Source organism: Callorhinus ursinus, unplaced genomic scaffold (genome assembly GCF_003265705.2).
Source record: "Callorhinus ursinus isolate GAN/ISIS: 27379988/994484 unplaced genomic scaffold, GSC_fseal_2.0 scaffold40, whole genome shotgun sequence".
Taxonomy (NCBI): domain Eukaryota; kingdom Metazoa; phylum Chordata; class Mammalia; order Carnivora; family Otariidae; genus Callorhinus; species Callorhinus ursinus.
In genome coordinates, this window is record NW_027397102.1 from 13,203,814 (window position 1) to 13,215,643 (window position 11,830).

The 11,830-nt window shown below is 37.4% G+C and overlaps 1 protein-coding gene across 1 annotated transcript; it reads right to left on the reverse strand.

Moving 5' to 3' along the window:
* Nucleotides 1–7,499: 7,499 nt before the first annotated feature.
* On the reverse strand, nt 7,500–9,433 carry LOC112829029 (55 kDa erythrocyte membrane protein). The gene has a single exon (XM_073880938.1). The coding sequence runs from the start codon at nt 9,357–9,359 to the stop codon at nt 7,959–7,961; it is 1,401 nt and encodes a 466-aa protein (XP_073737039.1). The 5' UTR covers nt 9,360–9,433; the 3' UTR covers nt 7,500–7,958.
* Between the last annotated feature and the right edge of the window lie 2,397 nt (nt 9,434–11,830).

Genomic DNA, 11,830 nt, shown 5'->3' on the forward strand with positions numbered 1-11,830 from the left:
TAGGTTTAAAGAACAAATATTGTTAAAATGTCTATACTATCCAAAGCAATCTACACATTTAGTACAATCTTTATGAAAATACTGACAGCATTTTTCATAGAGAGAGTACAATCCTAAAATTTCTATGGAAACACAAAAGACTCTGAATAGCCAATGAAACCTTGAAAAAAGGAAAGCAAAGCTGAAGGCATCACAATTGCAGATTTCAAGTTATTTTATAAAGCTGTAGTGACAAAAAATTATGGTTACTGTCATAAAACTAGACACATAGATCAATAGAACAGAAAACCCAGAAATGAACCCACATCTATACAGTCAATCTTTGACAAAGCAGGGAAGAATACCCAATGGGTAAATGACATTCTCTTCAACAAATGCTCCTGGCAAAACTGGACAGAACATGCAAAAGAAATTGGACCACTTTCTTACAGAAGACACGAAAATAAAATCAAAATGGGTTAAAGACTTAAATGTGAGACCTGAAACTATAAAAAAATAACTAAAAAAACACAGGCACTATTCTCTTTGACATTGTCCACAGCAACTTCTTTCTAGATATTCCTTTTAAGGCAAGGGAAACGAAAACAAAAATAAACTGTTGGCATTTCATCAAAATAAAATCTTCAGCATAGTGAAGGAAACAAACAACAAAACTAAAAGACAAACCTCAGAATGGGAGAAGATATTTGCACATTACATATACTATAAAGCATTAATATTTCAAATATATAAAGAATTTATAAGACTCAACAACAAAAATATGAATAATTTAATTAAAAATGGGCAGAAGACATGAACAGACATTTTTCCAAAGAAGACACAACATCACTGATAATGAGGGAAATATGAATTAAAACTATGAGATATCACTTCATACCTATGAGAATGGCTAAAATCAACAACAGAAGAAACAACAGTTTTCAGCAAGGATGTACAGAAAGAGGAGCCCTCTTATACTATTAGTGGGAATGCAAACTTGTGCAACCACTCTGGATGTTTGGAGGTTCCTCAAAGAGTTAAAAATAGAACTACTCTATGATCCAATAATTGCATTACTAGATGCTTACCCGAAGAATAAAAAAGTACTCATTCTAAAGGATCCATGCACACTATTGTTTATAGCAGTATCATCTACAATAGCCAAATTTGGAAATAGCCCAAGTGCCCATGGACTGATGAATGGATAAGAAGATGTGGTATAGATATATGATGGAATATTATTCAGCCATAAAAAAGAATGAAATATTGCCATTAGCAATGACATGGATGGAGCTAGAGAGTATTATGCTAAGCAAAATAACTCAGAGAAAGACAAATAACATGTGACTTCATTCATATGTGGAATTTAAAAAACAAAACAAACGTGCAAAGGGAATAAAGAAAGAGAGAGAGGCAAACCAAGAAACAGACTCTTAACTATACAGAACAATCTGATATTTATCAGAATGGAGGTGGGTAGGGGGATTGGTTAAATAGGTGATGGGGATTAAGGAGTGTAGGTATGATGAGCACCATGTGTTGTGTGGAAGCACTGAATCACTGTATTTTATACCTGAAAGTAATGTATTACATTCTGTGTTAACTAACTGGAATTTAAATGAAAACATTAAAAAGAAAACTTTTAAAATGTTGTATAACAAAGTATTAAATTTGATTACATTAGGATTGCTAAAATGAAAAATATATTAATTTATTAAAATATACTTTTTAATATTTAATATATATATTGCCCTTACATCCCGTCAAGAAGAATAAATTGTGAAATTGTGTAATTCATATTTTCTTTCTTTTTTTAGACTTTATTATATTTAAATTCAAGTAATTAATATACATCATATTACTAGTTTCAAAGGTAGAATTCACTTATTCATCCATTGCATATAACACCCACTGTTCATTAGATCATGTGCCATCCTTAATGCCCACTACCCAGTTACACCATCCCCCCACCCACCTCCCATCCAGCAGCCCTCAGCTTGTTTCCTATAGTTAAGAGTCTCTTATGGTTTGATTCCACATCTGTTTCCATCTTATTTTAGTTTTCCCTCCCTTCCCCTACAATCCCCTGTTTTGATTCTTAATTTGCACATATGAGTGTAATCATATAATTGTCTTTCTCTGATTGACTTATTTTATTTAGCATAATAGCCTCTAATTCCATCCACGTCCTTGCAAATGGTAAGATTTCATCTTTTGATAGCTTAGTAATATTCCATTGTGAATATTCTACATTCCAAGATGTGATATATCTTCTTTATCCATTCATCTGTCCATGGATATCTGTACTTTTTCCATAATTTGGTTATTGTGGACATTGCTGCTGTGAACATTGGGGTGCATGTGCCCCTTTGGATTACTATGTTTGTATCCTTTAGGTAAATAGCCTAGTAGTACAATTGCTGGGTCATAGGGTAGCTCTATTTTTAACTTTTTGAGGAACCTCCATACTCTTTTCCAGAGTGGCTGTACTAACTTGCATTCCCACCAGCAATGCAAGAGGGTTCCCATTTCTCTGCATCCTCTCCAAAATTTGTTGTTTCCTGATTTGTTAAATTTAGCCATTCATACTGGTTTGAGGTGGTATCTCATTGTGGTTTGGATTTGGATTTCCCTGATGCTGCATGATGTTGAGCATTTTTTCATGTGTCGGCCATTTGGATGTCTTCTTTGGATAAATGTCTGTTCATGTGTTCTGTCCATTTCTTGGATTATTTGTTTTTGGGGTGTTGAGTGTGATAAATTCTTCATAGATTTTGGATACTAACCATTTATTTGATAAGACATTCGCAAATATCTTCTCCCATTCTGTAAGTTGTCTTTTGTTTTTGGTGATTGTTTCCTATGCTGTGCAGAACTTTTTATCTTTTGAAGTCCCAATAGTTCATTTTTGCCCTTGCTTCCCTTGTCTTTTGAGACATGTCTAGCAAGAAGTTGCTGTGGCCAAGGTCGAAGAGGTTGCTGCCTGTGTTCTCCTCCACGATTTTAATGGATTCTGGTCCCACATTTAGGTCTCTCATCCATTTTGAGTTGGTTTTTGTGTATGTTGTAAGAAAACAGTCCGGTTTCATTCTCCTGCATGTGGCTGTCCAATTTTCCCAACACCATTTGTTGAAGAGACTTTTTTCTATTGGATATTCTTTTCTGCTTTGTCAAAAATTAGTTGATTATAGAATGGAGGGTCAATTTCTGGGTTCTCTATTCTATTCCATTGACCTATGTGTCTGTTTTTGTGCCAGTACCTACTGTCTTGATGATTACATCTTTGTAATAGAGCTTGAAGTCCAGAATTGTGATGCCACCATCTTTGGTTTTCATTTTCTGCATTTCTCTGGCTACGTGTTTTACAAAAATTTCTCCCAACCTTCATGGGCCATCAAGTGGCCTCAGACATTAGTTACTATTTCTGTAGTCCAATATCAAAGGTATGTTTCACTCAAAATCCTTTAATATTGGGAGATGTGTGTCTCGCCACTGGTGCCTTCTTCTGGTATAATAATAATTTCAGGAAAAACTTCAAACTTTCTGAAAGAGCTTATATTTAAATGATCTATTACTGGATCATAATTCTTAGAGCCTGATGACTTTCTATATGATGAAAGCTTTGCTTTCTTATTCAAGGAGATATAGCTTCCACTTGTTACTCTTTTGCACCTTCTCTTACCAGTCTGTACACCCATTAATGACTTGCCAATTTAGAGTCTTAGCACTTGCAGCAGTAACTGTAGCAACCAGTATCTCCATATTTTTTATTTGTTGCAAAGATTATTCATTGTATCATAATTTACAAAAAAAAAGATACACTGTCTAAGTTGTAAGGGGCATTTTAAACACATATTTATTATCTCTAAAAACAAAAATAATTTAAAGATCTTTCTGTCTCCTTATTTCCTCATGTATATAACCCACCAAAGAGGCAGCTCTGTTTTTCTAGCTCTGGTTTGTTTTTCTAATAGAATAATCAGGTATAATGGTGTGGATGTGACAGTCATACTACAAAAAATCCTACGATTTTTAAGAAATCATTTTTTGCATTACAGTGTAAAATGGCAGAATAAAAGTCTCAGAGTTGACTGGCAAAAATGCACCATATAAATTAGTATGGTGCAACTATGGTATATTGCCCTCAAACAAGGGCATTCTGCATTCTGTTGCACAGTCATACATTTCCTAGATCCATTCAAATCTTGACCTCAAATTCAGCAGTCAGGATAATTCACTTAGCTTCGGATGATCTTAGAGATTTATAGTTTCACTAGGCACCGCTTTTTTTTTTTTTTGGAAGAAATTAAGCAGACAGGAGAAGGTACTTGGGAGGTGGTGTAGTTGTTGCTGAAGGAGTGTTTAGTAACTCTCTATATGGTAAAGCTTCTTAAGATATCGTATAAAAACATTTTTATTTTGCATATAAGGCTGTTACTCCTTCCTCTAGAGGTCTAAAGCTTTTGGCAAGATGCAGAAAACAACCGACTTTTTGTGTATGTGCTGTGGGAACTTTATTTCTGAGGACCTGCCTGCAGTAGGGTTGTTGTGGAGGTATCTCTGGAAGAAGTTAAGACTGCTTTCATTGTAGGCTTTGCTTAATGTCCCTAGGCTGTCACTATAGCCCCTGTAAAAGAAGCTGTAGCTATTGAGGTCATAGGTTAACCTTCATTTATACTCACAAAGGTAGGGAATCCTTAGGACTATCCTGAATTGTCAAAGAAGAGGAAATGTCTCTGTAATACTGGGCCTCTAGAAATGTCTTTAAGAAAGATAGTCAGAAACAGCAGCCTAGATATCTTGAGTCCTCATACTCAGGTTACCTGATGCTTAGAGTTGCATTTGTAGTTTGGTATCATCAATGTTCTGCCTATGTGCATTAACTATTCTAATACTTTAATTCTAGAATCAACTAACACTATAAAAAGAGAAGAGTAGAATTGTTCCAAAGGTTCTTTTCTGGCAATATAATCAGGGGAAAGATTTGCTTGAAATGCCAAATTAAAAGCCAAAATAACAAAAGCACATTTATTGTTTTTTACTTCTCTTCATCTTGTTTTTCCGCACAGAAAAGCTTCATATAGTTTTTCTCCTGGGAGGGGGGTAAACAGAATTTTATTTTCTTCTGTATCTTACATATAAAAAAACTCAGCCTAAGAAAAGGAAACACTTCCATATTTTGCTAGGAACAGGGTTGAATAATTTTTGGTATATCTTTTATTGAAGTGTAGCATGCATACAACGATATGCAAAGGATTAAATATAAAGCTTGAAGACCTTTAACAAAATGAAGACACTGGAATAGTTAACAATAATATCTAATAATAATATCACCATATCCAATATCTGCCTTGATGCCCTCTCTCAGCCATTACCCCAAATATTAACAAATATTTATTTTCAATATCTATTAAAATAATCACATATTTATATTTTGTTCATAAAAAGTGTAAATTATATTGCTTCATTTTCTAATTCTAAAACAAATTTGCATTCTGACTTGCTAAATGTTTTTTTTTTCAAGTTTTTATTTAAATTCCAGCTAGTTAACACACAGTGCAATATTAATTTCAGGTATAATTTAGTCACTCATCACTCACATACAATATCCAGCACTTATCACCAATGCCCTCTTTAATACCTATTGCTTGTTTAATCCATCCCCACTTCCTTTCCCTCCAGTAACCATCAGTTTGTTCTCTGTAGTTGAGTCTGTTTCATCATGGTTTGCCTCTCTTTTTCCCCCTATGTTCATTTGTTTTGTTTCTTAAATTCTACATATGAGTGAAATCATATGGTATTTGTCTTTCTGTGACTGACTTACTTTGGTTGGTATAATACTCTCTAGCTCCAACTGTGTCATTGCAAATGGCAAAATTTCATTCTTTTTGATGGCAAAGTTATATATATATATATATATATATATATATATAATCTTTATCCATTCATCAGTTGATGGACATGTGGATTCTTTCCATAATTTGGCTATTGTTGACAATGCTGCTATAAACATCAGGGAACATGTATACTTTTAAATCAGTATTTTTTATCCTCTGGGTAAATACATAATAGTGCAACTGCCGGAATGTAGGGTAGTTCTATTTTTACTCCTTGAAGAATCTCCATACTGTTTTCCAGAGTGGCTGCATTCCCATTCCCATTCCCATTCCCGTTCCCACCAACAGTGTAAGAGGGTTCCCCTTTCTCCCCATCCTCATCAACACCTGATGTTTCCTGTGTTGTTAATTTTAGTCATTCTGACTGGTGGGAGGTGATATCTCATTGTAGTTTTGATTTGTATTTCCCTGATAATGAGTGATGTTGAGCAACTTTTCATGTGTAGTTGACAATCTGTATGTTTCCTTTGGATAAATGTCTATTCATGTCTTTTGCCCATTTCTTAACTGGATTATTTGTTTTTTGGATGTTGAGTTTGAGAAGTTCTTTATGTTTTGGATGCTAACCCATCAGATATGTCATTTGAAAATATCTTTTCCCATTCCATTGGTTGCTTTTTAATTTTGTTGACTGTTTGCTTTGCCGTGCAGAAGCTTTTTATTTTGATAAAGTCCCAATAGCTTGTGTTTGATTATGTCTCCCTTGCCTCAGGAAACGTATCTAGTAAGAAGTTTCTATGGCCAATGTCAACAAGGTTTCTGCCTGTGTTCTCCTGTAGGATTTTTTTTCCTCTTTAAAATTTTTATTGTTATGTTAATCACCACACATTACATCATTAGTTTGATGTAGTGTTCCATGATTAATTGTTTGTGCATAACACCCAGTGCTCCATGCAGAACATGCCCTCTTTAATACCCATCACCAGGCTAACCCATCCCCCTCCCCTCTAGAACCCTCAGTTTGTTATTCAGAGTCCATCGTCTCTCATGGTTCTTCTCCCCCTCTAGTTTCCCCCCCTTCATTCTTCCCCTCCTGCTATCTTCTTCTTTTTTTTTTCCTTAACATATATTGCATTATTTGTTTCAGAGGTACAGATCCGTGATTCAACAGTCTTGCACAATTCACAGCGCTCACCATAGCACATACCCTCCCCAATGTCTATCACCCAGTCACCCCATCCCTCCCACCCCACCCCCACTCCAGCAACCTTCAGTTTGTTTCCTGAGATTAAGAATTCCTAATATCAGTGAGGTCATATAATACATGTCTTTCTCTGATTGACCTATTTCACTCAGCATAACACCATCCAGTTCCATCCACATCGTTGTAAATGGCAAGATTTCACTCCTTTTGATGGCTGCATAATATTCCATTGTGTATATATATATATATATATATATATATATATATATATATATACCACATCTTCTTTATCCATTCATCTATCGATGGACATCTTGGCTCTTTCCACAGTTTGACTATTGTGGACATTGCTGCTATAAACATTGGGGTGCACGTACCCCTTCATATCCCTACATTTGTATCTTTGGGGTAAATACCCAGTAGTGCAATTGCTGGGTCGTATGGTAGCTCTATTTTCAACTTTTTTTTTTTTTTTGGCATTTTAACACAGCAACGTTTTTATTGCTTTTGAGGGTGTCCCTAGAGCAGACATCATTCTATTGCACAGCCGCTTCATTTTGGCATTTTAGAAAGTTGAGGTTACAGATGCTTCAAAGACACATGAGATGCCCAGTGTAAAGGTGAAGGAGCACAGGCTTTAAAGAACAAGGGCCATTGCCTTTTCCTCTCCGTGTGCACCATCTTTGATTAGCAGTTGCATTTTGATAGTACTTTGGGCCTCAGAGTTCCAGAGATCCTTCTGAAACCCTGATCAATGGGGCTCCATTGATCAGGAAAATCGGAGCCCAGCCAAGGGACTTGAACAAGACTGACACCCACTGGCCTAATTAGGATAGATGCAGAGCACTGGAAGCTGACATACTGGGTGGAGTGTCCCTGTTTGTGTTAAAGCAAGGAGAATGAAATTCAAACTGCTAGAGAAGGGCATATCTGCAAGCTTAGTAAACCCAGGAGACAGGCACCCACTGTGGAGAACTGCATGCCTGGTCAAAGGCTTCTTGCAGTTTCTTAAGGGTTTCGTCAACGCCATTATTGACCAGCGAGAGGTCAAAGTAGTGTGCGTACTGGCTGCGGATGGCTTCGGAGTCCTTTTGCAGCTGCTGCAGGGCTTCCGTCTGAGCGCCCTGGTCAGTAGGTGCGATGAACACGATGAATGGTGACAGTTCTGCCGTGCGGACAATCTTCAGGGTCTGGGGCTCAATGTCAAGGATGGCAATCTTGTCCTGCTCATGAATCTGGTGCACGGTTTCAAATTTGGTGCCAAACATATTGCCCTGGTAGCTGCCAAACTCCAGGAATTCATTGGCAGAGATGTTCCTGGTCATCTCTTCGGTGGAGATGAAGTGGTACTCCTTCCCGTCTTCCTCACTCTTCTTGGGTGGCCGTGTTGTATATGGGGCAGGGTATGCAAACTTGTCCGGGTTCTGGCTGAGTAGGGCATTCTTAATGTGGCTGCGACCCACTCCACTGGCTCCGATCAGCACCAGGGTCTTCCTCTTGAATGCAGGGAGCCGAACAACTTCCTCATAGGAAACAACATCCAACTGGTCAAAAATTGAGCTGTGCTTGGCCAGGTACTTGTCTTTGTATTTCTTCTTCTTCCCAAACGGACTGCAGCTGGGGGCTTCACTTGGAGCAGACTGAGCCACACTAGCCACTCGCCATTCCTGCAGCTCAGGAGAAGGGATCAAGCCTGCTGACTCCTTGGAGGAACCTTCCACCCGCCCCTGCCACCAGTTACTATCATCTTTGTTGATTATCTTGATGATGTCCCCAGTAACAAACTTCAGTCCCGCCTCCTTGCAAGGGATCAGATGGTCCTTTTTGGGATCGTAGTCAAACTGTGCTCTCATGAACATCTGTAGTGCAGGAAGACGATTTTGCTGGTTGGGAATTACTTTTAATGAGATCATTCCTTTGGTTTCTTTCATCGCCTTCTGCAGCTGATCTACTGAGTGATTAGTCACATTTGTGCCATTGATTTCTAGGATCTCATCCCCGACGTGAAGGGAGCCTTGTCTATGAATCATGCCACCATGAAGAATCCTCGCCACCGTACAGGACTGCTTTTCATTCAGCTTCAGAGTGATTCCCATGGGCTCTTCTGTGACCTTCTCGAACTGTATGAGTCGCACCTTCCGTACCTCCTGCCCTTTGGCCTGGGTAGGGCTACCTGGGGCAGCAGAACCATTGGTGTACATGTCCTCAGTCACGGCATTCACCTGGTGTGACACAGCCTCGGGCCGGCTGCGCTTCTGCAGCAAGTGCTCCAGGTACAGGTCGGAGAGCGCCGTGCGCATGCTGCCCCCGCCCTCGCCCTCGCTCGCCTTGAGCGTCATCTTGCAGGAGCCTGGACGTGGGGCCGCGAGCCGCGAGCCGCGCAGAGCCGGGAGTACGAGAGCCGAGGCCTGCGGGGCTGCAGAGGCCTCTATTTTCAACTTTTTGAGGAACCTCCATACTGTTTTCCAGAGTGGTTGCACCAGCTTGCATTCCCACCAACAGTGTAGCAGTTTTCCCCTTTCTACGCATCCTCACCAACATCTGTTGTTTCCTGACTTGTTAATTTTCACCATTCTGACCGGTGTGAGGTAGTATCTCATTGAAGTTTGATTTGGACTTCCCTGATGCCGAGCAATGTTGAGCACTTTTTCAGTTTTGCTGGAACTCATACAGGAATTCAGTAAAGTGGCAGGATATAAAATCAATGCACAGAAATCAGTGGCATTCCTATACACCAACAACAAGACAGAAGAGAGAGAAATTAAGGAGTCAATCCCATTTACAATTGCACCCCAAACCATAAGATACCTAGGAATAAATCTAACCAAAGAGGCAAAGGATCTGTACTCAGAAAACTCTAAAATACTCATGAAAGAAATTGAGGAAGACACAAAGAAATGGAAAAAGGTCCATGCTCATGGATTGGAAGAACAAATATTGTGAAGATGTCAGTGCTACCTAAAGCAATCTACACATTCAATGCAATCCCCATCAAAATACCATCCACTGTTTTTCAAAGAAATGGAACAAATAATCCTAAATTTTGTATGGAACCAGAAAAGACCCAGAATAGCCAGAGGAATGTTGAAAAAGAAAACAAAGCTGGCGGCCTCACAATTCTGGACTTCCAGCTCTATTACAAAGCTGTCATCATCAAGACAGTATGGTACTGGCACAAAAACAAACACATAGATCAATGGGACAGAATAGAGAGCCCAGAAATGGACCCTCAACTCTATGGTCAACTATTCTTTGACAAAGCAGGAAAGAATGCCCAATGGGAAAAAGACAGTCTCCTGTAGGTTTTTAATGGTTTCCTGTCTCATATTTAGTTCTTTAATACAGCTAAGTGTTTTTTTATTTGTACTTTTTAGCCTTTGCATTTAAATTAATGAGAGAGACTTACCTCTAATTTTCCTCTCTTATATGATTCCTATTAGGTTTTGCTTTCAAGGATGTAAGATAGAAGGCATTTTTTCCCTATTATCTATAAGAGATGTGATGTTCATGTTATTTCCTTCTTCAGTGTTTGGAAGAATTCCCTCGGAACGCCTAATGGTCCTGGAGTGCTTTATTTTGTTATTTTGTTTTCCTTGAGAAAAATTTTGATTACAGATTCAATTTACTTCTTTTAAATAAGAATATCATATTTTCTATTTCTTATTGTGTTTCTTTTCATATATGGTGTCTTCAAGGAATCTGTTTTTCATGTAAATCTTCAAAAAATTGGCATAAAATTGTTTATGAAATCCTCTTAACTCTTTTTATATATACAGGATCAGTAGTGGTGTCCTGGTTTTCATTTCTCCAATGGGTAATTTGCACCTTCACTCTCTCTGTGTTTTTCCCTAATCAGTCATGTTTGTGGTATATCCATTTCTAATGTATTTTCAAGGAACTAATTTTTGCCTTTGATTGATTTTCTTTATCATACGTATGTTTCTTATTTCCTGCTTTCTTTTGGATTATTTGAGTTATTCCATATTATTAACTATTATTTGTTTTGTATAATTTTAGTAACATACTATAATCTAATATGATATACTATCTTTGCAGAGGAAGCCAAGATATCTTGTGACCATTGTTAGAAATATGGATGTCAATGGTGATTCTGGGAAGGTCTCAGAACAATAGGAAGAACGGGTTATTGGAAACTTTTTTAAAAAGGCAATCTTTGTGATAAAGTGGCAGAGAACTTGGTTGAACTGTGTTCTAGTGTTTTGTGGAAGGTAGAACTAAAAAGTGATGAACTTTGTATATTTAGCTGAACAGATTTTTAAGCAAAGTGTTGAAGGTTGACTTGTTTTGTTTTGTTTTGTTTTCCTTACAGGTTGTAGTAAAATGTGAGAAGATAGATAAGTTAAAGAAATTCTTAAATAAAAATGAACCCAAACTTGAAGATTTGGAAAATTTATCAGCCTAACCATATTACAAAAAAATAAGAAAAGGTGTTCTGGACAGAGTACCAAGGTTGTGGTTGAAAAATTTTTTGATGAAAAGATCTGAATATCCACACGCAAAATATTTAGATAGACTGCCCCTGCTTCATACCATATAGAAAAATTAACCAAAAAATGTAAAAAAGCTTAAATGTAACAGGTAGCTCTATAAAAAAAATTAGAAGAAAACATGGGCTTAAATCTTTGTCACCTTGGATTTGGTAGAGGATTCTTGGATATTCCTAGACACCAAATGCACATGCAACAAAGGAAAAAACAGATAGATTATTTTCATCATCAAAATTAAACCTTCTGAGTTTCAGAGGACACCATTGAAAAAAATGAAAAGACAATTGACAATATGACATTGA

Bases quoted from the DNA above. Each gene is read 5' to 3' on its own strand.
- LOC112829029 (XM_073880938.1), bottom strand. From the start codon at position 9,359: ATGACGCTCAAGGCGAGCGAGGGCGAGGGCGGGGGCAGCATGCGCACG.